Genomic DNA, 27,554 nt, shown 5'->3' with positions numbered 1-27,554 from the left:
TCTCCAACCTGCGGAACACTTCTTGGCTCTTGGGATCACCAGAAGACCGGCGCTCTCGGAACGAAGGCTTCGGACCGGAACGTAGGGGGAAATCAGATCTGAAAGATATGAGGGGGAAAGTCCATGTATGATTTTGTATAATAATAAGAGAACCTTGAAATCACATCTTAGGCTAACAGGGAGCCAATGCAGGTTAGCCAAAATTGGGGTGATGTGATCGGACTTTTTTGTCCTAGTTAAAAGCCTCGCTGCGGCATTTTGTACTAGCTGAAGAGACTTGATTCTGGACTTCGGGAGACCGGAGAGTAGTGCATTACAGTCATCGAGACGGGAGGTAACAAAGGCGCGTGAATTATAATCTCCGCATCCGACTGAGACAGTATAGAACGAATTTTAGCAATGTGACGAAGATGGAAGAAAGCACTTCAGTAATATGAATTACAAAAAGCTTTTAACTCTTTTCAATTCAACGTCTAACCGATGTATACTCAAAAATAGCTTTCAAAAATGGTCTGGAAAGGAGCCGGCTACTTCGTGGTGCAGAGTCGAACCTCGCGGGTCACCACAAAGAGCCGGATCAAAAAGCCATTACGTTCGCAAACGACACATCACTCCCCTGAATGGAAGAAACGGCTCATAGGGCCGTTACGTTCGCGAACGACTCATCGTTACCAGCAGAGGGGAGTCCGCCACTCCTGTATCCGACTTGAGGACAAGTTAGTCGGCTTGTGGCGCCGAGAGTCCGCCGGCCAACAATTGCACACAGAATGGCTGCGCTCGCTTAACCTAACCACCGGCGACGAGAAGGCGACGGCACCGACCGAGCTTGAATTGAGTTTCTCCGGTCATGCATTTGGGCTCGCTCGGGTCCTGGGTGTAGCCTGTTTGCTACCTTGCTATTTGAGCTAGCTAGCTAGTAGCGCGACAACTTCTACTAAAGAGCAGGGCGAAAAGAGGGCACCTTAAACTCCACTTTCCTTGATCTACTCTCGGTTCATTGGTTTCACAGTTCCGCTAGTTTTTCTTGTTTTAGGAGGGGGGCGCACGAGCGGCTAACAGCCGCTTGGGTTGGCGGGGGCAGCCGTCAAGGTGGACGCTGCTCGGTCGCCGGGGTACCCGGATGAGAATAAATAGGAAAGAAGTACTTTTTATTTTATTTTTTTAAGTCTTTTCATTTTGAGTGCGCGGAGCGTATAGACCGAAAGATGAAGAAGTTCTCGAGAATGCCCAAGTCTGAGATGGGTTCCGGTTCTGGTTCGGGACTAAGCGGCTACTTGGGCAAAATCTTCGCCGTCGGTCGCTATCAAGTCACGGTGGAGGAGTTGCTGGCGGAGGGTGAGTCACTGCGCATGCGCCGCAACACACCTCACAGCTGCAACTTCTAGTGTCTTGTCCATTTGGCACAAAATAATCCTCTCGCGCTTCAGGGCTCCATGCCCTTACAAACGGTCGTATTTTTCCCCTTACCAAATACAAAATATTCTTTTTTTTGAAAGATGCATGATGGGAAATGCCCAGGCGGCAGACGCATGCGCACAGTAGCATCAAACCGCTGGTTTAGATTGCAACGAAAAAAAAAACGATACAGAGAGAGGCTTCCGCGGCGAACTCTTTTGACCTGATCGATTTGCCATTTGGTGATGGTCGGTGTATACCGAATGGTACCCGTCATTGACAAATTTGCCTTTTCCCGTACAGATTTTCTTGTACCTCGCATACGTCTTAAAATGCATCATAAACGATCTTTGTAAGGCAAAAACGTACAGCTTGACAGGTATGCAATCACAAGTCTCCGGCACAATTGAATTGGGGGCCATCCACCAAAGCTAGGGTCTGGGTGAAAAGTTGGGCCCGATCAAGTTTTCTACAAGAAAAACTTTGAGCTAATACTTGCCACCCCACCCCCCAAAAAAAAAAAATTAAAAAAAAAAATATATATATACATATATATATATATGAGAGAGAGAGATTTATTTAGATATTTACACAAACTAAGATTTAAATATATATACAAATATTATCAACAATTTTAAAAATGAAATGACATGTTACAAGACACAAAAGGTAACACAATGCATTCATTACCCAACATGATACTCAACAAAATACGTATGACAGAACACAATAAAACAATTGATATACAATATGTAACAAAAGACACGACCAAATTCATAAAAATAAATGGGAGAATAAAGACAAAAATGAAACGGTATGCAACACAACACACAATAAAATGTTTGGCTGAATTTGTGACACAATACGTGCCGAAATCATACAAAAATAACAAAAATGTCGCTATGCAACAAAATGCGCATCAACGTGTGACAAAATACCCCCAAAAATTGCCAAACAGAGATAAAAATAACTCCATGCAACTCACTACGCGATACTGTATGTGGCACAACACGCAACAAGACAAAATTCACCCCAAAATAAATGACACGATACGCAACAAAATACGCGACGGAAAAGGTGGCAAAATATGCGGCTAGACGTGTGACAAAATACACAGAAAGCAAAAGGCGAAAATGACCATTTTCGTGACCAAACAAAATATGCAAGCGCTAAAGTCCTTAACAAAATGTTATGACAAATTAATAAAGATACGACAGGACAATTTTGATTCTGAAATCGAAAAGGAAGCAGATCAACTTTCCATTGACTCGGACACCGTGAGCGAGTTCACATCGGTTCAAATGGACATGACATTGTCGGCCTTTTTCAAGTGCGGAAAAAAAAACAACCTTCAATGTGGTGCAATGCCTCCTTCAAAAAAAAAAGCCGACACGCAAGATTTCCCTCATGTGACTGAACGAGTGACTGGTAGGAAGTCTGAAGTGGCAGCCTGTCAACCCCAGCTTCTCCTTGACACCATTTTCCCCCCATCTCCTGTCTTCTAAATTCAAATGATTTCCCATAAAAATGACACGTCTTTCTTTACAAGGACATCAAAAGAACATTGCTTCATTTTTATCATTTCTGATTGACTTGCTAATCCCATTCAGAAAAGACAAAATGTGTTTTTCCCACAGACAAGTTGTCTGTCCCTCTGCACGCTCCTGCGGTAACTTTTAGGGTTTGGAACATCTTTTCCGGGCTTTTCTCTTTTTTTTTAAGGCGTTTCTTTTAAGTAGGTTTGTTCTCACTACGCTTTAGCTTCATTTTTTAATGTTTTGTTTTAATTGTTTTTTTGGTACCTTTTTTGGATCGTTTTTGTCATTTTTTTCGATCGGGGTTGAACGTTTTTTGGGGTCTTTTTTGTTGTTGTTTTTATTAGATTTTTTTTTGAATTAGATTTTTTTTGTCGTTTTAGGTAGCTTTGTGACACTTTATTTTGGGGAGTTGTTTTTCCTCTCGTTTTTGGGTTCATTTTTCGTCTTTTTAAAGATTTGTTTTTAATGTTTTTTTTTGTGTCAACTAAGAACAAACTAAGCCGCCAACATTTCCGTCCTCTCCCGCTCAGATCTCTAATTCTGACGATGCAATCTTTAGAGAAAGAGGATGGAAATCAAGAAATACATTTTTTCAACCAAAGTACATTTTACAGATTTTGTTTACTCCAGCATTTTTCCAACTTACTCTTTTTTAATTAAATCTCTTAGGTCAAAAAAACAGATCCACCCTGAAGGTTGTGCATATCAAAGAATGTCAACATGATTGGTCAATAGTGACAATGTGGTAACGGTACATGTTAGTCAAAACAAGGAACAACAGTGAGCCATATTGGGCAAAAGAGGCAACGACAGTGAGATTTAATACTGGGATCTTAGCAGGGTTTCAATATCAAAAAGAGAACCATCTTATCAGTTGGTCATCTTTAAAGTCAGCATATATTTAAACATTGGAAAAATGGCAATTGCAAGCCAGGTTCCACGTGCACATCAACGCTAACGTTGTTTTGAGAAAAGCAGTTCGGCCCCACGTACTGTAGAAATGATGCCAATGGCCCCGTTAGCATAGCGTAGGCTCAATGAATGAATGGGCGCAGTGTTTTATTGTCAACTCATAGAATGCCAGTGTGAAAAAAGAAACAAGCCTGTGTTCCTGGGACTGCTCATTTATATGACGGACAGATCAATTGCTATGGGCTAATTGCTTTTTCGCTACACGCTTTTAGTGAGCACAGCCAACCCTTACAAATTGATCTCGGGGAAATGCAAGTGTGATTGTGTTTTAACATTTAATATCAACCTATATAAAAGAACATGTTTTCAATATCAATTGGGTTATTTTTTTAGGCTCAGCTCTATATGGTAAATGGTAAATGGACTGCATTTATGTGGCGCTTTTCAAGTTACTGAAGACTTACCAAAGCGCTTTACAATGTACTTCACTCTTACACACACACACACACACACACACACAGATAGGGAGTCAGCCATGCAAAAAGTGCCTATGCTTATCAGAGGTATTAGGGGTCTATATGAATGTACTACAGATCTAGATATATCCATGCTCATTTTACATAGATGGATGGATGGATACTTGATTCATCCCCGTAGGGAAATTCACACTTCCAGCAGTCTCCCTTGTTGTTTATTAACAGATGAACATGATGCCCTCGGGGTGCTTTTTGTAGTTTAGCGAAGTGGATGACTACCCCTTGGTAGCAGTTTCTACGCTGTCGAGAAATGGACTCTGACGGCGACTTTAAAAAAAACTATCCAGACCATGGATATGCCATGCCAGCACGGGTTAGTTAGTGTGGAGCCCCCCGTGCCTGCGTGGGTTTCGTCTGAGTACTCCCCCCACGGAAACCAAATTGTCCCTCGGTGTGAATGAGTGAGTTGTCTGTCTCTGTGTTGGAAACTAATTCTGCCAGAAAATACTGTAGCTCCAGCACCCCTTCGCCCTTAGTAAAGACGATGTGCCCTGCTACAGGAAACTTCTACGCATCCGCCACATAGCCAGTGTGACAAGCCAAACTATGAGAGAGCACATCGGACCCTGGGAATACTGCAGTGGTATGGTCACGTCACACAATCATCAGGACTGACCAAGATCATTCTCCAGGGCATAGTCCAAGGGGGCAGAAGAATAACTGGGCCCACAACATCAAGGGATGGACTGCTGCCAACTTTGTCACCAACCCAAAACAGTGGAGAAAGCTGTCCAGAGTTGTCTTCATTGGTGCCCTACCCCAGGCGCTTTAGGGATCAGTCAACTCTTAAAACCGAGTAGTTTCTTACTTTTTGTGGTACTTATAGAGGGTGTAAATGACTGATCCATATTTGTTGGTGTTGCGATGGCAACGTGTCATAAAAAAGAAACGTGAGCATCCGGCACCGGTGCAGAGCGTGTCGCGTACCAGCAAAAAAAAAAAAACAGTGCCGTTCCCCCACCAGAAAATATTATGGCTAGCTCAGAATGAATCGATTGCTGTTCACAAGCCTGACATGGCTAACGTTTTAGCATCCAGGTAAAACATCAATTGGCTGCAAAGATGAGTTTTTACATTTATTTATTTTGCTCAGCCACAGCATTTTCAGACATTTTTGTTCTCGTTTTTGGTCGTTCTTAGGCCATTTTTTTCGGTTTGTATTTATGTGTTTGGTTGTATTCAGGCTGTTTTGGGCTTGATTTTGTGTGTGTGTTTACTGGGGTCATTTTGTGGTCATTTATAGTGATTTTTGTCAATATTGGGGCTTTTTGTGGGGACGGGAGTCTTGGTTTGAGTTTTCTCGTCATTTGGATCCTGTTTTGGGTCTTGTTTGGGCCATTTCCATGTTTTTTTTTGTCTGTGTTTTTTGTTCATTGCTTAGCACTGCCTAATATATTTAGTGGAGCAGTTTGGTCACTGCTATTTTATACTGTTTGACTTGTTCTTTTGTCGTTTTGGATGTTGTTTGTGGGTCTTTTTGTCCTTTGGGGTCGTTGTTTTGTTGGTTTTGTGAATGTTTTTTCTTTTCTTTTGGGGTTTTTGGCTCATTTTTAGTCGTCTCTGGCTTATATGGGGTCATTTTTAGGTCAATTTTAGTTGTGCTACAAGATCACCTGTTTTGGTTGTTTTGTGGAAAAAAAATCTTACAAAAGAACAAGTGATGCTGCCTTTTTGTTGCTTCAAAGTATGAAATTCAATGTTTTTTCCTGAATAAAAAATGATCAGACCGGCTTGCTGCAGTTTTGTCTCTCATAACAAACTGTTGACAAAGGCAAAATGGAGCGAAGGTTCATAAAATCAGTCTTTGTTTTTGTCCGCTGCGTCATTGTGCATCAGACAAAAGAGCAGCCTCTGTGCTTCCCGGCTCAAGATGGGCGTCACAGGGGCCTGTCCGGGGACTGCTGGTCCCCTACTAGGGTTTTTTTCTATATCATTCGGAGCCTGATGAGCTTGACCATTTACCATTTTGTGACTTGAATCGTCTTTATTAACATATCAACATTGTATGCAGCATGATTAGAAATGGCACTCCAGGGTAAAACTGTTAAAAAAACTTAAAAGACGGGGGGGGGAAAAAGCCCATCAGGATAATCACCCCCCCACGCCGATTTTAATGATTACATTTCACTCGATACTCCTAAAGGTATTTTTTTGTTTTCCAGGAGGCTTTTCTGTGGTGTTTTTGGCCCGTACGCACAACGGCGTGCGCTGCGCCCTCAAGCGCATGTACGTCAACGACGTGCCCGACCTCAACGTGCACAAGAGAGAGATCGCCATCATGGTGAGAAAGAAGTCTTGAAAAAGACTGAGAGGGATAGATAAAGATGGCCGGAGAAAAAAATAGTAAATTGGAAAGAGACAGAAAGAGAGAAACGGTAGAAAGAGGAATACAAATAAATGGCAAGTGGAAAAGATATGGGGTGATGAAAATTAAGAGAATTAAGAGTTACAAAGAGACAGATAGAAAGTGGGAGAAATGAAATGATCTGCATTTCTATAGCGCTTTTCAAATCTATGACTTCCCAAAAAGCGCTTTACAATGTGCTCCACATTTCCCAATAGCGTCCGTGCAGCCATGTAAGGCGCTAACCTGCTTATTGGGGGAATTAGGGGTTCAGTGTCTTACCCAAGGACACTTCGACATGTAACACCAACGAGCCGGGATTTGAACTGGGATCCCTTGATCCCAAGACGAGCGCTCTATCTCCTGAGCTACTGCCGCCCCTCAAGACATAAAAAGGGGACGAGAAAGATATGCGAAATAATAGTCAGGTAGGATGAAACTGAGAGATGGTAAGAGATAGACTAGAGGGCTAAAAAGAGAGTAAGAATATAAAGAATTAAAAATAGGCAGATGTAGAAAAAGAAAAGAAATGGTGAGACAATAGAAATGATTAGAAAGAGAAAGGGAATAGAAAGAGACATGGATAGAGAAAGTAAATGGCAAAAAGCTCTTTTTTGTATGAATAGATGAGTGTGTGTGTGTGTGTGTGTGTGTGTGTGTGTGTGTGTGTGTGTGTGTGTGTGTGTGTGTGTGTGTGTGTGTGTGTGTGTGTGTGTGTGTGTGTGTGTGAGAGTGAGAAAGAGAGAGGGTTAAAAAGTGATTGCAAGGTGGACAAAGGAAGAAATTGAGAGAGAGAGAGACAGAGCGAGCATTTCAGATCCGTTGATTTTTGTCAAGTGTGATCATGGCATTATCTTCCTGTTCAAAGGCTTTTCCAATTCATTTCAAACAATTGTTTTCAACCGCTCACATATTTCCTTTGCCATTTCAACTGACGGACACGCCTCCGTTCCACTCAGTGAAATGAAGTTTGCTTTTTTTGCCAGAAAGAGTTGTCGGGCCACCAGAACATGGTGGCCTACCTGGACTCTGCCGTCAATCAAGTGTCTGACAGCGTCTGGGAAGTTCTCATCCTCATGGAGTACTGCAAAGGTACTTTGCGATCAAAAGTCAAGTCCATAAAAAAAATCATTTTTGAAAGTTTATGGACTGTATTTTAGCAGGTCAGGTGGTGTCACAAATGAACCAGCGTCTGATTGGCGGCTTCAGCGAGGGGGAGGTGCTTCGCGTCTTTTGCGATACCTGCCAGGCCGTCGCGCGACTCCACCAGTGCAAGACTCCCGTCATACACCGGGACCTCAAAGTACGCAAAACAATCGCACCGCATGATCGAAGGGCTCAAACGTATGGCTCGCCGTCCCACAATAGTTCCGTCTCTCTTTGTCGCTTTCGCTTCCTCTCTCTCGTCATACACGAACTCGCCACACATACGGTAGATCGGGGGTCTCGGACTCGCAGCCCGCGAGCCCAAAATAGTTCTCTTTCTGGTTCACTCCATCTTTGTCACTCTTTCTCTCGGTTTTGGACTCTTGTCATCCACCCGCCAGGACTTCAAGGTCAGAAAAACGGACACACACATACAATACAACAGGAGTGTACGGATCATTTTAGGTCGGGGACCACGTGGTATAAAAAGCACTCTTAAAGGGGCTGGACTAGTAAATCGATGGCAGGAAAACTGGCTTATCTGTAGGGTTGGGGGTCATTTTAGTGGCTCAAAATGAAATGATGATTCAGAAATATAAGATTTCTTAAAAAAAATGATTATTTAGGTTTTTTTTTCCTGTTTCCTATCACTAAGATTTAGTCCAGGGTTGTAAAGCTAATTTTCACTGAGGGCTATTTGAACATCATTTTGGTCCTCAGAGAGCCTTATGTTATTTATAAATGCAACTACTCCTTCATAGAAGACCTCTGAATTTCTTACATATTATAGTGACAAACGAGTTTCATAGAAAAAAATACAGTTGGAGAAATATGCTATTTGCAAAATATAAACCAATCTTTTTGGACATTTTTTTTTTTAGATCTTTTTTTTTTAAATTCCACTCATTGGCATTGGTACGGAAACACCATTTTTGGTCAAAGCAGTCTTAAACCATTTATTCCTTGAAACTCGGACATTTTAGGTCCCTGCGAGCCGCATTAAATGATGTGTCGAGCGACATTGAATGAAGTGACGAGCCGCATTTGTCCTTCGGGCACATGTGGTTTTATCTCAACTCCATTTATATATAAAAAAAATAAGTAAAACAACAATTTCATTCATTTACACTACCTTTTATTAAACTCTGGGAAAGTGACCAAAATAACATACAAACAAATCATTTTAAGTCTTTTTACGCTTTTTAAAAATGTATTATCTCACGAAAATGTTGACCAGACATTGGGAATTTCGTATCATCGAGAAAAGTTGTTATTTAAAGGCAGGTGTTATTTTTCTAGTTTTGTATTATTTACTCCAGCTGCCAACCGATAAAGTATGGTTTATTTGTAAAGACGGACATCCAAACGTATTGCCTTAAAGAGCGAGTCGTGTGTTTGCCACCCATGCGGTAGTTGATTTGAAAAGTTGCTCGGTTACTCCAATCCCTTTGCAGATCATTCCGGCACCTTACTTTCCTCTTGTGCAAAAACAAAAAGCGCTTCCTTTGCCATCTCATCTTCGTATTTTCTTCCGTTGAGGCAGAAATTGCCAAACTAGCATCCCTCCAGATCTTCTCCCACAAACCACCTTATTTATTCCCTCATAGCTCGCACTCGATCAAAATCTGTTTCAAATTTTTGCTTTACGTTATTTCATCTCAAACTAAGCATCGTTAGTGATAATCCTTGAGGCGAGGTGGGCGGGTCTTAAGACGCTGTGTGAACCTCTAACAGATGAGAAATTCCAACCTGTTGTGAAGGTGCCCCTCCTGAGCCCCATCTTTTAGGAAATCTTCTAGGTTACAAGCAGCATATCCGCACTAAAGGGTGTGGGTATCAAAGAACGGCAACATTATTGGCTGAAAGTGTCAATGATGTCAACGGTGCGCAAAGATCAAATAAGGAACTGGCATGCTACGTCAATACGGTCAATGTTAAAAAGTGACTCAACTTGTGTTTAGGTGGAGAACATTTTGCTGAACGACAGGGGCAACTACGTCCTATGCGACTTTGGCAGCGCCACCCACAAAGTTCTCGTTCCCACCAAAGATGGCGTCACTGCCGTGGAGGACGAAATCAAAAAGTCAGTTACATAAATATTGCAATTGCAAAGTTGTTTGTCTGGGGAATGTATGTCGTGATCTTCATCTGAACCGAAATGGATAACGGGTAATATGACTGATATTTAGTCGAGGAGGGCAGCACGGCGGATGAGTGGTTAGCGTGTGTGGATGGAATCCTCCTGTGCTGAGTTTGCATGTTCTCCTCGTGCTTGCGTGGGTTTCCTCCGACATTCCAAAAACATTGCATGTCAGGTGAATTGGCAGCTCCAAATTGTCCCTAGGTGTGAATGAGCGAGTGAATTGTCTGTCCCTGTTTGCCTTGCGATGGCTGGCAACCAGTTCAGGGTGTCCCCTGCCCGAAGATAGCTGGGATGGGCTCCAGCAGCCCCGCGACCCTACTGAGGATAAGCGGTGCAGATAATGGATGGATTTTGTCATGTGTTTTAACAGTGGCTTTCTCTTTTGTTGTCATTCTCGCCATCGTTCACTTCCTGTTACAGATACACAACGTTGTCGTATCGAGCGCCCGAGATGATCAACTTGTATGCCGGGAAGGCCATCACCACTAAGGCCGATATCTGGGTAAGTTTGTGTGTCTGTCTTGTCGTTGCGGTGCCGCTTTTCCTGCATTTGTGCTATAGGTTACTCCGGCCAGACAAAATAGCATGGGGCGGCCTCTTGCCCTTGCCCGAATATTGTGCACATTCACCTTCCTGGTGCTAAATTAAAAACAAAAAAAAACATCTCCGGCAACCATTTTTTTAACCGTAACGAAGCCCGGGTATTGTTCGAAGCATAGTTACGATTGTATTGGTGTCTTGCAGGGAAACGATGGGACCTTATATGAGGAATATCTGCAATGTTATATATTTTTTATTTCTTATTTCATTGAGAAGCTGTCAGTTTTAACTGGCGCAATGACAACATGCCACTTTTCATAAAAAAAAAAACAACAATTTAATTTTCCCTCAAAAAAGGAGACGTGATCTTGGAAGCAATACAACTCATTTTTTGTAAACAAGGATTATTTAGTTGTGACGCTTACTGCCTATTATGTGTTTCGTAGCATGTGTTTAGCGCGCTCAACGCATGACAACCTCGTAGCTCACGGGCAGCAGCGTTGAGGTCTTTCTTTACAACAACAAACCGAGTGAAACATGAATGGTTTGTCTAAACCTCAGACTGCTTTTTTTATGAAATGTTATGTATACTAGAAACAAGAACCGTGAGACTGCTTATTCTCTTTTGACTATTTACTGGATGCCGGAAAGATTGAATGAACAGCTCTGGAACCTTTTTCAGCATGACGCGGAAGAGGGGTATCTGGTCTAAGAAAGTACCTAGTCTTGGATTGTCTCGGCCGCCCACCCAGGCAGGGTTCCTGTGTGACACGGCCTAATCGATCTGACGACGTGAGACTCAACGCTGGTAACTGGTTTAAACAGGATAATGTGTGCAATAGTACTTTTAGATAATTAACGCCAAAGCAAGGACAAGTCACAGCAACTTAGCGGCGCTGGTCAAGTCTTCCATCCAATATCCGAGAGGTGTAATCTAACAAATAAGACTAGGTATTCTAGCATTGGGAAACTCGCGGGGTGTTATTTTGTAAAAACATGGACAAACCAGACATCAAATAAAACCAAGCAGAAGTGTATACAATACACAATCATCTATAGCAGGGGTGGGCAACCCGGTCCTTGAGAGACGCACGTCCTGCATGATTTGGAGGTTTCTTTGCTCCAACACAGCTGATGCCAATTGTTTAAGTATACTTTGGCTATATGATTTCTTTCTCTTAGGAGCAATCTGTCTTGCACCAGATCATTTTAAAAATGCATTAACGCGTGTTTAAACCTTCCTACAACTTTTTTTTTTGCCGCAGAAACCCCGTCAATCCATAATAAATCATGGGTTCGTGTTTTTAATTGTCTTGGTTTGCAGCTCATAAGCCCTAAATATTTATCTTTTTGATTTGCTTTTTATTTGCGTAGGCGCTGGGCTGCTTGCTGTACAAGCTGTGCTTTTTCTCGCTTCCGTTCGGGGAAAGTCAAGTCGCCATTTGCGACGGAAGCTTCGTCGTTCCCGACAACTCCAAGTTCTCACGCAACCTCCACTGCTTGATCCGTAAGACATTTTAGTTTTTATTCTTGTTCTAAATCGGGAGTGTTGATGTGGCGGCCTGCGGGGAGCACATCCGGCCCCCGAAAGATCTTATTTCCCGATTGGAAGCAGACTGTAGCTAGCCAGCAGCCCTCACATTTTATACAGGCACAAATACAGCATTTCCCACAATGCAAAAGTGACTCACGCACACGAGCACTAGGAAGAAAAGTCGATACAGGCACAAACTATCATGAAAAAATAAAGTTTTATTTTTGTAGCATTTCCATAGTGATCTTTTTGTGGTACTTCTTAAGTAGGATTCTTCTAGTATTTATGCAGTATTCTTGTAGTCCTGTAGTAGTATTTCCTCTCCCACTGTTATTGTCACCATTTCCTTCCGCTGCTTCCCGGAGGACACCCAGCTTTACCTTTCCTGCAAACCCAACTTGACACTCCAAGCACCTGTCCTCAACTCCTGCCTTTCTGAAATAAAATCATCGTTCACCGTCAACTTCCTAAAACTGAACGTCAATAAAAGGGAACTACTTCCTATTGGCACCAAATTCATCCTCTCTAAAGTTTCTCTCTTTCTTTTGACATTTCCTCAGTATTTCCCCTCCCCTCTGGTCAAGAGTCTGGGTGTCATCCTAAATAGCACACTCTCCTTTAACGCTCATATAAATAACATCACTCGGTCAGCCTACTTCCCCGTGCGCTCCATCAAACGTCTCTGCCCCTCTCTCACCCCACAAACAACAGCCTGCCTTGTCGATTACTGCAATTCTCTCCTCTACGGTTTACTTCAAAAGTCCTTCCATAAACTTCAGCTGGTCCATAACTCTGTTGCACGCTTCATTACCAAAAAGCCCTCTTGCCATCACATCACCCCTGTCCTTCAGAAACTTCACTGGCTCTCAATCTACCATGGAATCAATCACAAAATCCTGCTCTACACCTACATGGCCATTCATAACCTTGCCCCTTTCTACCTCTCCATCATCTTCCTCCCTCCATCTCACTATACCCCCTTCTCGCCTGAGCTCCATGGGGAGCAGAGCTTTTAGCCACTCTGCCCCCCCAGCTCTGGAACTCATTGCCACCTTACCTCCAAAATTCTGCGACCCTGTCCACCTTCAAATCCTGACTCAAAACTCACCTTTTCAGACTTGCCTTTTCTTGACTATCTGCCTCACACACTGCCCCTTTTAACTCTAATGTGTTTTATTTGCTATTTATTACTTGCTTGTTTTACTCTTGGTTTATTGTTGTGTCCTACTCATACAGACAGCGACCTTGGGTGTCCTGAAAGGCGCTTCGAAATACAATGCATTATTTTTATTATTCTTGTTTGTATTATCGTATTACTGAAATATTATTTTTGGAGTATTTTTCACTTTTCAGAATGAACACAAAAATGTTTGTTCAGTCCCTGTTTTTAACCACAAAATTTGTAATTTTGTAGTATTTCTGTATTAGTATTTTTGCATTAGACACAATACGGGGACAATGGGAAAATCTGCACCTATACACTTATTTTTGGAGTTTGTTTGGATTTATTTACTATTGTATTTATTTTGATTATACTTTAACAATTTTTCTTGGTGGGTTAAATTGGTGGCCTGTTGGGCCATATGTGGTCCGCAGGCCCTACTTTGCCAACCCCTGCTATTTGATATAAACGTCATTATAAGTGCGCAATGGCCCCATCTAGTGGCCTTGGGAGAAGGTTGTGAAATCGATATTTATTTTCCTTTTAGGCTATATGTTGGAACCCGACCAGGACAAGAGACCGGACATCTACCAGGTGTCCTACTTTGCCTTTAAATTTGCCGGAAGAGAATGTCCTGTGCCAAATATCTTTGTAAGTATTTCATTTAACTGAGTGGAAACATTTGTTGGCCCTTCAAGGCAACACTGTAGGAAATGTTGCCTCTAGACCCGTGTAATCCAATCCAATTTATGACTTTCAGATGGATTCTTTTCTCGTTTTGTTTCAGAATTCTCCCATTCCTACGTCTTTACCAGAGCCTCTGACGGCCGGACAAGTTGCCGCTAAAAAGAGTCTCACCAAAGCCAGGTACTTTTCTCAAAACAGCTTTTTAAGCATTCTCCTAAAATGAAGAGCTACACACGAAGCATTTAAGACAATTTTATCCCGAAAAATGCAAGCATTTGTTGGAAAAATACTGACAAAAAAGGACCCAAAATGCCAGGCAGGCATAAAACGTCGCCTTTTGGCAAAATGTAGCGTTTTGAAGTGAAATTTGTTGACATACCACCCCTGATAAAAAGGACTCCTTAGCAATATACTGCTAAAACGGGGTATGTTGTTGTGAACCGTTAGTGTGAACTGTAGTCAAGACTATGTTCTTTATTTACTGGACCAAACTTCCTGCATTGCCAGCGTTTCTCTGGCTATGCACGGACCAGACTCAACTTGTTAAAATTAGAAATTTTGAACAAGCGGTATTTGATCTCCAAAACATATGTACTCGTGAGAAGGGCCATATCGACCCATAGCTTTCCGGCCCCAGCCGTAGTAACCGAGTCCAGCTAATTTAAGCGGTTTTCTTGCGACTGAATTGAGGCTAAATTCAGCCATATTAACGAACATATCTATTATTTGTTTTTGTTTTCGTGTAATATCCCCAAGTCCTATGCGTGTGTGGTCCCTCCTGCGAAAAACTGAAAAACAGTGCTGGTCGACAATCCTCATTTGGTATTTTGTTGGGTTGTACAGTGTACCGGAACTTATTGTTTAATTCTCACCTTTTTAACCACGGATCCGTTTTTTGCCTGGCCTTGACAAATGAACCTAAACGACCGAAAATGGACCCAACACAATCAAAAAAAAATGACACCCATTTTTGACTTTCCTTGCCCTTCCTCATGTAGCCATCAGATGAGGGGATGTTGTCGTCGCAACCTGCGCAGTTCTTTGAGACTCTGTGATTGCGGGCTAGACAAAGAAATAGGACTCGACTTGTCAATCAGAGTTTGTTGTTTCGTTTGCCTCGAGAATCCGAGACTCGGCGGGCCCGACAGAGACTTCCATCGCCCCCCGGCAGAGGCCAAAAGCGGCCAATAGTAACGTCGTCCCCCTCGCAGCCGTCACACCCATCAAGATGGCCGCCGCGCCTGTCGGCAACGGTCAAAAAGGTACCCCAAAAATGTAAATCGTGCAAAAGAAACCAGGCCAAGCCAGGTTTTGTTTGTTTGTGCGTGCCGTATCAGGGCAGCACCGGGTGCTGCAGCAACTGCAGCCAGGCGACCTTCGCCTGCAACAACTTCACCACCAGCAACAGCAGCAAGCTCTGCAGCAACAACAGCAACTGCTCAATCTACAGGTAATGCCGTTAATGACTCGGTTACAGGAACGGCTTCACGTTCTAATACTGAACACCCCCCCTGCTTTTTCCCCCCAGTATCAACAAGCTGTGCAAAACTCCATACAGCTGCAGCAGCAATCCATCATGCAGCAGCACGGCTATCATCCGCAGCCGGTATATCAGCAGCAGCAGCAGCAGCAGCAGCAGCAGCAGCAACAGCAGAGAAACTCTCAAGCTGCTCAAACTGCTCAAGCACAGTACGCCGCCATGGTGAGAAAAATAAAACATGTGGGTCCCTTTTATGCATAACTTGGGAAAAAATGTCAAGGATTTTTTTCTTACAGTCCAGGTATTGGAAGAAAATACGATCAAATAGATTTACAGAAGTTGTGATAAGCTTTTACCAAAGCTCTGATTTATCACTGTTTATGTTACATCGCAGAGTGCACAAATCTAAAGACTATCAAACCTGCCTAGCTATCTTTCAGCCTCTAACGAGAAGTGAACACTTCTTGAACTGGGCATTCAATACAATGAATCAAATATATTTTACTAAAAGAGTCGAAAATAATGACAAAGCTTGTCCAAATTATTTGCTCTATTCCTGAAATAATTTATGATCAAAGTTGTTGATTTTGAATTCCTTATAACCTTGAATCTAATGAAGAGTGGGGGGAAAAAATAAAAATGTCCAAAAAATAGAGCGTAGAATTATTTATGACAAATGTGAGCAAAAATACAGCTCCAGGATAAACACTTATTAAAAATTCTAAAGAAATAGAAAGCATTGGGAAACTCACGAAGTGGTATTTTAGAAGACATGGTCATTAAAGATAAAAGAATGTCTGGATAGTCAAAAACAGTGACATGGTAGTGCTCTATAACTGGCCCAAGTTAGAAGTACAATGAAAAACATAGAAGTGGCTGAGAGAAGAATGCTTGGAACAAGACATGAAAGACAACAGACAAGCAAGGAACCAAGGGCAGTTAATTACTAATGGAGGGAAGAGACGGGATTCCCCCCAGATCCTTAGTCTTAAGAGGCATTGAATTCGTTATTCTAAAAAAAAGGCCTTAATTAAAATGTCTCCCATCCAATTTTGGGAAGTCTTAAAAATGTGAACACATGAGTTACACTCATGTTTGTTTACACTGAAAAGGTTGATCAATCGCCTATTTTTTTATAATTCACAGATTGACTTTGCTGATAACATTGTGTGACCACGATAATGGAACTATTGAGGCACGAATCATTTTATGGAAGAATTTTTTTGTTTTGTTTCAATTGTGTTTTTGTCGACTCGGTCTTAAATTTGATTACAAAAGGCGTTAAAAGTATTGAAACTTGCCTTATGAAAATGAGCGCAATAATATCTGGAATTAAAACCATTTTTCAATGCAACCTGCAAGGTATACATATTTTACAGTGTTTACTTCCTCTCTTTTTTGAGAGAAAATAAAAACCATGTTTAATTGGAAAAAAAATGCTAATTATCTGCACATTATCCTATGTGTCCAATTTGTTGGATTTTGGCCCCTTTGCCCCACCCCTTCGGCCCTCAGCTTTCCAAATCCAGAACCGATCTCTGATAGCATTCCACCATCTTGTTGCCTTCTCATTTCCATATGCCAATCAATCATCGCTGTGGCCCCCCGCCCCCTTTTTTATCCACCTCCCCCCAAAACCCGTTTCCCTCTTCCTCTACAGCTGCAGCAATACCAGCAGGCATTTGTTCATCATCAACAACAACAACAACAACAAGATGCGGTAAGATACAAGGGTTCCCCTCTGGAGTTGCCTCTGGGATCTTCCCAGTTGACCACGCCTACTTCTGGCATCGGCCACACGGGGGCACCGTCGCCTGCAGAGAACACCTTTTCCCAAACGAGGTAACGTTTTGAAGTCGGCGTTTGCGTGCCACGGTCTCGGCCAATCCCAAGCCTTTGTATATCTGCGTAGACCGTCGGAGGTCGTGTCCCCGCCGGCGCAGAAGGTGAACCTGCCCCCCGACATGTCCAGCTGGAACCCCTTCAGCGACGACAACTTCTCGCAACTGACGGAGGAAGAGCTCATCGGGCGACAGTTCGACATGCTAAGAGCAAGCGAGTGCCTTTCTTTCACTTCATCTCATAACTTTAAACTATTTCTTTTGAGTTGAACCCTAACCCCACTATTTTTTTAGACTTGACTTGCTAACCTTAGCCCCTTAAAGCTACTCCTAAACCCTTAATCCACACCCTATCCCTAACCCGTGCTTTGACTTGGTCTGCAAACTCTCAACCCTCACACGTGGCTCCTTAAAGCTGCCCAACGGATCCCTGGCACTTTTTTTTAAAAATGGTTGACAATGGAAAAAGATGGAGAAGGGAAATATATTTTTTGTTTTAATACAGATTGTGTAGAAATACAAACATGAGTAATGTTTTCAAATGCTGTAAAAATGTGTAGAATAAATATAGAATGTCCACACTTCTGTCAATGAAGATTTGCATCGACGTTCGATACCGGGCTGCAACGACGAATCCGTCAAACCGATTTAAATGCGTGAGTAAAAGCGCCGACGACAAACGGGTTCATCGATGCGTTGTGCCGCGCGATTTACGCCTCACTCGGCCTGTAACTACACTCGAGTCGGCGAGCATAACAGAGCGAGGTGGTGTATTTACAAAGTCGACGGTAAATTCAAACCACGAAACGCGACAGGCACGTAGAAAAGCTTTCGACCAAAGTTGGCCAAAAAACGGATCCGGCACGGGAGCGCCACGATGGGGAGGCGGCAATCGATACAAAAACACGGAGTCACCGACGAGGACGTTATTCGTGTAAAGTGTGGAAAGGTAACTCTCGTCTTTGGTAGCTAGCCGACGTTAGCGTTTGCTTTTTAGCTGACCGATGAACGCGCGTGTTAGTTGCAGCCCTAGTTTGCTCCACATCCGTAGCGCCGGATGCCGGGCACTTGTAAACACGGGTGTGTGATGTCGAAATAACTAAGGAAAACAAGGTCAACAACATTTTTTAAGACTATATCCACGCTGGAGGATTTCCTTAATGCTTTTTAAAAAGAGTAACCGCAAAGAAAAATGGCCAGTGTGAATGTGTTTGAAATCGGATAAGTGTGAAGTATATTGTAAAGAGCTTTGGGAGGTCTTCGGTGACTTGAAAAGCGCTATAGAAATGCACTCCATTTAACGTGGAGATACATTTCCGAGGAAGGCATGCTACATTTGCAGCTGAGTATCAATGGGAAGTGGAAAAAAAGGTCAATGACATCACGTCTTAAGAAGTGGATTGCACTTTTAGACTTGACTACCACAGTAAGGCAAGGGTAAGAAACCTACGGCTCTTTTCACGAGTACATATGGCCCGCAGATAAAATAGCGCTTACACAATTTCTCTATAATACTTGGTGCAGAGCCAACGGTCGCACAAGCAACGCATACACAATACTGGTGAACGTAGAGTTCGGCCCAGTATACGTAGGACTTTTAATAGGAATATTGTAACTGGAAATTTAGGTGTCACACCAACAGACAACGTTGTGGCCGTTAATCGGTAAATAATCCTTTATATGGAAGCTCAATAAACAATCTATGTTCATTGTTGAGACGCTTTAAAAAGAAATATGTGGCTTTTCATTGTAAACACCTAGAAGCTCTTTCTTACAAAAGCACCTCGGAAAATTTGATTGGGTAAGTGGTAGGATCGGGGGGATCTACACACGGCACGCGTGCACTCGTGTCTCTTTTGCCCAGCGCCGTCTGCACAGAAGGTTCTTATATTGGTATCCTCGATTGCATTATTTAGAGACTTTTATACAAAAGTGTTTTAAAACTATTCTTTAGGACAAAAATGACTGCTCTACCATTTCGAATAGTTGCTGTTCCATTTGTAAAAATACATACTGAGATTTTTTGCTTTGGTTTTTTTTCCCAAATAAGCGGTCCATCTTGATGGGTTTTTGGGATCCTCAAAATGATAATAATATTAAAATTGTATTTATTTATTTTTATTTGCATTTCTTTAAGTTTATCATTGAATCCTTCATCCGAGTAGTCAAGTGTTCCGCCATTCTTCAGAAAATGAGCTGTAGGAAAAAGAAACATTTCATTGTGACTGCTCATTGTGTATTTGTAACCAACTATGTCATTTTGACAGTAGGCTAATATAGTTCATAATAGATGCGTAAAGTGTGTGTTGCCTTCATTCTAAGTCTGATATAATACATATATATATTGCAGCGCTAGACATTTTTAGGGGTCCACCCCTGCCCTAACCCATTTTGGACTAAGTTTTCCAACCCTAACCCTCTCATCCCCCAACCATTCACTTTTTCTTTGAATTGATCTGCTAGCCGGTTGACTATAACCCCTGAACCCTCATGTCTGAAATTCTACCCCTAACCCTCTCTTTGCATAGATTCGCTCAATAACCCTAACCATTTAACCATTTCCATTTCACACTAAATCAAACCCGAACACTTCATCAGCTAACCCTAACCCCTTCATACTAACCTTAAACCCCAGCCCTATTTTGACTTGATTTGCTAACTCTAGCGCTAAACCCTACCTCTAACCTCTCCCCAGAGTGGCTGACTGTCATTTTGCGTGCAGGCGGACCGGCGGAGAGAAGCGGCGGCACTCCGACCGACCCGTCGGCCGCCTCGGGGCCTCGGCCGCTCCGGGACCTTTTTGGCTCGGCCCCCTTCGTGGCCGACGCAGGCAAGTCTTAAGGAACAAAACGACAAACGATGGCCGACGCCCCCGAGGAAATCTCGATGCTTTTCCGTCGACCGGGCTCGTCTTCCCGCTCGCCGGCGCCTAACGTAACGATTACAAAAACGAAACCTTTTGATACGATCAAATTTGGCAGAGACTTCAGTTTAGTGGAAGAGGTTCTAGAAAAGAAAGACGCCAAAGAATGTAGCCGTTTTGAGTTGTCGATCGTCGACACGTTTGACAGCCATCCCGGGGTTTTGTCGGAATAAAAACGAGATGAACGTCGGCAAAGGTCCGTTTCTCGTCTGTTTTGTAAAATCTTTCTTTTAAAAGTCCAACGGAGCCCGTCGCTCCAATTTTCCATCGATCGACACAAAATGGCCGCTCGCTAGCTTGCAAAATGGAACTCGACGAAAAAAACGAGCGCACAATTTAGCCGTCGCCCGAGGTAATATCCGCAGATTTTCAAGTTTCTGCTTGCCGGGGAAAAAAAACAAAAACTGTAGCCAATAATGGCCGTGAAAAGCTAACGCGAGCGTCGTCCCGGATGGGCAGCGACGCTGAAAGCTAAAATAACCAATCTTTTTTGGCGTCCGAGCAGCCGGTCGGAATCTGTCTCGTCGCTTTGGAATCCCGTCGACGAGTCCAAATATCGGTTAAAAAACGGATGTCCGATGCCCACGAACGAGATCTGCGTGCTGCAAATTTTGTTTGCTTGAAGGATGGGACCAGGAAAAGGCCCACTTTGTTGTCTCCATTACAAGGCCAAGCTTCTATGATTATGTTTTTATCAGGCATCATCTATTGTTGTCTTGATGGCTCTTGCTTTATTCAAGCCTTAAAGGTGGGACGTTTTGAAGGAGCGTATTCATATTGGGGTTCCTCCTTAGGATCTCTTTTTTTTTTAAATTTGCTTAGAAAGCATTTGAGTTACAGGAAGTCCCACACTAAAACACCTTTCATTCTCGTCCGTCTTTAAAAATGAATCGTCGTCAATCCACGTGAAGCATTTTTGTGCTGAAAATGACCTCATCAGAAAAAAAGGCAAATGTCGACTTTGGATTGAATTGAATGCCAACGAGGCTTGCGTGGAGTCAAAAATCCAAAAGTTATAGCTCCACTTAACAATTGACCGATGACGGCCACACAACGCTTCCGTTTTCTTGAAATCATTCGAGTGAAAATGAGCCATCGTATTCCATGATTATTATGTTACAAAAGAAGAAAAGCATTGTTATGTTGCCCGTGGGCCAAAGTTTTCTTTTTGGGCATGTTTTTCTCTTAAGTGCCTTTTTTATATGTTGTATTCAATGAGGAGTTTGCTAAAGCCCCGCGCACACCTAGCGCCAAACGCAGTGGCGGCAGGCACTTTTCGGACCGGCGCGGCGCCAAGTATCGAGCGGGTTTTTTTTTGTTTTGTTTTTTTTGTCGCTCGATCGCCAAATTCTCTAAATACACTGTCGTAGTTTACTTTTATCCCGGACAAAGCGAACGGTCCGTCGCAGAGAAGGAAATTCCGACTCTTTTTAGAGAACCGGCTTTTTCGGCTCCCGAACGGCTCTTGGCATTGTTTTTGTATTGAATCCGTATATAACCATATATGTATTATTACGAATGACTCAAAAAGGGGAAAAATAAAGCAAAAGTACACTTAAACGTTAAGACTGATAACACAGGATACATGAACTAAAATCTATAAAAATCTACAAACAAGATGATACCATTTTTTTTAACCTTTTAATACTCCATAAATTCCAAGTCTACGAAACAAAATTGCTACAAAAATGCATTTTGACCAATCACAAGAGAAAAAGAGCGTCTCGAGGGGAAGCGGCTCTCGATCGCCGGCTACCGCTCCCGAGAGACGGCTCATAGAGCCGTTTCCTCGGCAAACGACGGCGGTAGATTGCCGTGCGGCCGTTTCGCTCTTTCTTTTAGTGCATTAGTAGGTACTGTATTGGTAACGGCTATCGAACCCTACGGTTGTCACCAATTCGATCCCAAAAGATGTCGGAGGAGAGCTCAAAACCTCGCCGCCGTAAACGCTGTCGGGTGTGCGCCGCCCTTGGCATCCTTCAGCCAAATTGCCCACGTGCTTGGCGCCAGCTGTGCCAAAGGGCTTACGCTACTTTCTTTCTTGCTAACGGCACATTTAGGAAACATTTTGCTTTATTTTATTTTGTTGCTGTTTTACTTTGGTTTGTTCAATTCCGGTAGATTGTTCACTGTCATTTTTTTTGTTATACCCGCGAAGGTAAGTTTTAATGCAGTGGTACCTCTACTTACAAATGTCCCTACACACAAAAAAATTCAGGTTGCAAAGTACCTCAACGGGAAATATCGCTACTCGTTACAAAGTTGTTTCAGGATACAAATTCGCCGCTCCCAGAGTTTTACTTGGCAACTCGATGCGTAAGAGTGAATCCTGACATGCTTTTCGCATCACCGGTAATCTTTTTTTAACATGTATTTGTTTCAAGTTCTGATGCTCTTTTATGATTTATTAAAGAAATGTCCTACTTTTGCAGGACTTGGAACAAATTAGCGCGTTTCCGTTCAAAAGGAGTCTCTACTTACAAATATTTCAAGTTACAAAGCTACTCCCAGAACCAATTCAATATGTGAGTAGAGATACCACTGTCAATTCATTTGCTTCTCCTTACATGTCAGAAACATTTTGTTTATGTGTACTGGTGGAAGATTTTTGAAAAGACACGTTTGTTGTCGCTGGTTACGGTTGTTTTTTTGTTTTTGTTTTTTTTTACAGTTTTGTCTCGGGGGGGAGGGGGGTTTCCCCCCCCCATTACAAGTTAAAAGATAAAGCCAAATGTTTCCCACAAAACATGTGGCCTGTACGGTTAGAAATCATGTCTTTTTTTTCTTTTGATCATGTTGTTTTTTATTTTTTTTTAAAATGTGTTGTATTGTGTGAATGTATTTCTCACAGAATGTTACTGAAAAATAAAAAGGGTGAGGAGATGACAAACCAAACAAAGATTCCTTTCTTTGAATGTTCCACCACTCTACACGTAAATAAGTGAGATGTTCCTGGCATGTTAGAGAAATCAAACCCCAAAAATGATTCCGAACGGTGTCCATTTTTCCAGGAATACTGTTTTTGATGATTTCGCTAATAGGAATCAACGTGACTCCCAAAAAATGCTTTCCAGCAAAATTCCACTTTTGCGTAATAACGCTGAACAATTAGCCATGGCAATTTTGGCTCTTTTTAGAGCAGCGTCTTTTGGCCGGGCACCCTCCAGAGAGTCCGCTCTTTATTGTCGCTATATTAACAATTATAATGTAACATTATGCACAAAAGAAATTTGGAAAAGAAATGTATTATGCTACTGAATATATATTTTCTCACTTTACAGTAAAGTTTGATCTCATTAAACCTTTTTGCAATGAGCGACTCAAAGTCGAGCAACACGCTATCCACAAAAAACTTATCGATTTAAAACATTTTAATTTTCAGTGCAAAAACAAATACAAATATGACACGGAAGAGTCAACTGCATTCGTTTCTTTCAACAATATGACAAAAACAAACATCATCGATCTAGATCTATATGATGAACAAAACACCGGGATGCCGGTGACGATGTGGTGAAAAGTGAACAAAACCTAAATTGGGGACACGTTCGCACGGAGAACTTTGAAAAAGAACACAAAACGTTCACCAGAGGGCTCACTGTCGGGGCAGACAAGTGGGAGCTTGATGCTGGAGGGATGCGACTCCAGCTCCCATGTCGTTTTGGAAGCACGGATCACGGACTCTTAGAAATGGGTGATCCTGCTGCCACGGGGAGGCAAAGGTTCAAGGATACCTGGTTTGCGGGGCAACGCAAACAACAAAACTGTCACTTACCAAAAGCACCAAAGACAAATCGTATTATTCTCATCATAGATATTCTTATATAATGGATCGGCAATGACGATCGTGACAGTGGGGAGAAAAAAGAAATAAAAAAGGTGATGATCATGACGATGGTCCAGTCAAGTCATTTTTATTTGTTTGGCCCTTAATCGCAAAGAGTCTCAAAGGGCTTCACAGGTTATCATACAGACTATCTTTTTCAGAACGGTCGACGGATGACGTGACTGCATCCACTAATTAAAGACTGAATAGGGCGTGGGACTAAATCATGTGACAATGTATAGACTTGAGGTATTTGTTACTTGTAAATACATACATTCGTTCATTCATAATCACAAAAACAACCCCAAAAAAGACGATTAACTTGAACATTGGTCAGGAAATGACAATAACTGCGACTAGAAAGAAACCTACTTTTGCCGAACTAAAAAAAAAAAATGATGAAAAAACAGTAGACCTGATCTCATCTTGACAAAAGGCTAAATTGACAAATGATGTAAAATGCTGTGAGCTCTTAAAAAGCAATAGGACTGATTGAAGGGAGCCTGTTTTTGTCCTTTCTTTGGACCTGCTGCAGGTAAGACGCTTATCTGTTTGTGATACAGTATGTCACAAAAATGAGGATTGAGTGTTTACTGGAGAACATTTGATCATAGAGCGCCATCGTGTGGCATGCTGGGAGCACTCCAGCAAAAAGGAATAAAACAAACAAACATCTGTTTTGCGTTTTTCCTGGAGATATGCGTCTTATCCCCAGGGTGCTCTAATGCTTCAAAATGCTTCATTTCAATGTTGACCAGTTCTTGTAAATGCTCAAAATTGTTGCCATGTTTCTCAACAAGTCTGCTTAAAAATGATGCTGACGCCGCTCTAAGGTGTTTTTTCTTTGCCGTTGCTTTACAACGGCAGCTGCTATTAGTTTGTACGTCATTGCCCCTTATCGGACGTGTGCATGCTACACCTAAACGGGGCTCTAAGGAATGTCCTTTAGTGCAAGGGTTAGGGTTATTGTCTTCAATATTTTTACAACAAACATTTTTTATTCAGTGGTAAATGGGAAGAACTTCCTGCAACTAAAGCATACGTACTATGGTCTCAAAACACATCCGGGGAGAGATTTTTCTCCAAAACAAGTATATTGGCGATTTACCAAAGATCCAAAAATCCTATCTTTATAAACGCACACGCAAGATGAATCTTTTTAGATGTAAATCGCATGTATGTTTGTGGCTCTGCAAAATAGACAATTGACACCGGATTTCCCCTTTTAATGAGACTGGAGGAATTGGAAAATTGGCTTTGAAAGTCCTTCAAAATGGCTTGAATTTGGCCATGAAAAAGCTCATTGCTAAAATTGTTCACTAAGTTTTTATAACAATACAGGCTGTTCTCTTCTTATCTTATACCAGAATATTTAATCATAAGCGAAAAAACAGTTTCAAAACCGATCGGGAATGATGGACTCGCTACCCCGAATCTTCCTTTAAATCCAAGCTCTGTTTTTTTATGCCGGCAGATTCCGCCACCGCCGCAACGGATGAGCCGCTTCCCGTTTCGCCTACCGCTGGCGGGTCCGTCCAGCGGGGCGGCGACTCTGATAGCGACTTTGAGTCGGACCCTCCGTCGCCTAAAAGCAGCGAGGAGGAAGAAGCCGAGGAGCCCGAAGGAGAGGACCCGGAGGAGGACCCGGAGGAGGACCCGTGCCCCACGGGAGAACCCGGTCACGACACCGAGCCGGAGAACCTGGGCCAGAGACCGCTCTTGACGGAGTCCGAAGACGACGACGAAGACGAGCGCGGTTCCGACCGGGAGCGCCAGAAGGAAATTCCCTCCGAGACGGAATTTGTCGCGCCGGACCCCGCCGACTCCCCTTCCTCGGTCGACGTCTTCGGCGCCGTTCCCTTCCTCGGCGCCGACTCGGCGACGGGAGATATTTTTGCCAGAGCGCCTTTCCGCCAAGCCGGCCCGGACGATTTCGACGTCTTCACCAAAGCGCCCTTCAGCCGCAATCCCTCCAAGAACTCCGAAGGCCGGACCCCACCCGTATCTCCCGTGGACGCTTTCGGATCGGGTCCCTTCCAGCCGGGGATCCCCTTCGCCCGGAGCGCCGAGGACATTTTTCAAGCCTCGCCCAGACAACAAAGGTTTAAACAGCGCAGCCTTCAGAAGTTATCTTCTCGCCAGAGAAAGAGCAAGCCCGACGCCAAACGGCAACACGGCACCCCCACCGGCGCCAGGAAAAGCGGAAAAAGTGCCAAAGCCGCCTTCCGTACCCCCGAGCGGGTCCGCAGACACAAGAAAGTGGGCCGGCGGGACTCGCAAAGTAGCAACGAGTTCCTGAGCGATTCCAAAGAGAACATGGGCGTGGAAGGGAAGGACGGCGAGGCCCGGCTCCAAAAGGACGAGGTCTTGGATCCGTTCGGTGCCAAACCCTTCCACCCGCAGGACACCGGGTGCCACTACCCGGGTCTCCCGGAAAGCAAGAGCGACCTGGGTCCGTCCCGGACCCTCGGCACCGACGAGGACTTCGAGGCCGTGCCTTTCGCCGAAGCGGCGGTCCCTGCCGGACCTCAGCAACAGCCTCTGGAGCTGGACCCCTTCGGCGCCGCGCCCTTTCCGTCCAGGCAGTGAGGCCGACTTGTACGTCTTCCTATACGAGAGAGTCTTCTGGTCTAAGGACCGCTGCGGAAGGACACTCGGAATCTGCGCAACTGTCGTTATGCCGTAACGATAAAACGAACGGCAGCCGCAATACCCTAAACGACCGCCAGGCGGCAGTCGTCTTAGGAAGCCTTATTGAAGTGAATTGGCTATCCCAATGGGCAGCTGTCATACTCGCAATGGCCGCGAGGGGTTCCCTACTGGAAAGCCCGTTCAAATAAATAGGCTCCATTCAATGACGACGGATGCCGCGATCCCCAAAACGGCCGCTAGGCAGCAGTCCGTTTAGGAAATCCCATTGGAGTGCACGGTCTCTGTTTATTTTCAACGCTTTTTTTCTGCTCCCTTTTGAAGACGAAACCAGTTGGGTTTTGTTGTAGCAAATAAATGGACGATTGTTTTGTTTTGTTTTTTTTGACGCGATGCGTAGACCTGATAAGTCTTGACTTAGAGGTTAAAAGGGTTGTCATCTGGAGCCGGCAACTCTCGGGTTTCAAAAATTCCTACAAGGACGTTTTGGGATTCGCGAGACAATTTTCCTCATTTCTAATGTTTGTTCTTTCAATGAGCACTTGTCGTTCTTCAAATTTGGAAAGTAGCACGACGACACTTTTGCCTCTTTTCCGCTATTCCCTTTCCCCGGCCAATCCTAGCGCCCATTATTTGATGTTTCTGGTTTTAATATCGGACACCTGCAGAGTTGAATGCGTAGGATGTCACTTCCTTAATACGACTGTTATTGCGCTCTGTTCTTCCTCTTTTCCACATCTTTGTTACCGTCGGCCAATCGTGTTGCTGTTCTTTGACTGCCGCGCCCTTTAGGGCAGATCTGCTTTTTGTAACTTTGGAGATTGAATAAAAAGGGCTAAGGGGAAGGTTGGACTGTCTCATCTGAAGGTTTCTTTCCCTGTCCTCTTTGCAAAAGCCA

At 43.3% G+C, this 27,554-nt stretch overlaps 1 protein-coding gene across 2 annotated transcripts; it reads left to right on the top strand.

The window, feature by feature from the left end:
* The first annotated feature begins 667 nt into the window (after positions 1 to 667).
* Positions 668 to 27,554, top strand: bmp2k (BMP2 inducible kinase). Of its 2 annotated transcripts, none has more exons than XM_088336965.1 (16): positions 668 to 1,335; positions 6,544 to 6,662; positions 7,712 to 7,817; positions 7,889 to 8,028; positions 9,833 to 9,954; positions 10,435 to 10,516; positions 11,929 to 12,061; positions 13,798 to 13,901; positions 14,038 to 14,117; positions 15,060 to 15,199; positions 15,275 to 15,387; positions 15,466 to 15,639; positions 17,078 to 17,259; positions 17,330 to 17,472; positions 19,981 to 20,088; positions 25,482 to 27,554. In XM_088336965.1, exons 1-16 carry the CDS (start codon positions 1,206 to 1,208, stop codon positions 26,594 to 26,596), a joined length of 2,991 nt encoding a protein of 996 aa, XP_088193091.1. In that variant the 5' UTR covers positions 668 to 1,205; the 3' UTR covers positions 26,597 to 27,554. The 2 variants fall into 2 exon arrangements, with proteins under 2 accessions (XP_088193091.1, XP_088193090.1); XM_088336964.1 differs by having other exon boundaries at positions 7,886 to 8,028.

Source organism: Urocampus carinirostris, chromosome 5 (genome assembly GCF_059441175.1).
Source record: "Urocampus carinirostris isolate Australia breed hairy pipefish chromosome 5, RoL_Ucar_1.0, whole genome shotgun sequence".
Lineage (NCBI taxonomy): Eukaryota > Metazoa > Chordata > Actinopteri > Syngnathiformes > Syngnathidae > Urocampus > Urocampus carinirostris.
Note: the sequence above shows the minus strand (reverse complement) of the source record. Positions and strands in the feature narration are given on the sequence as shown.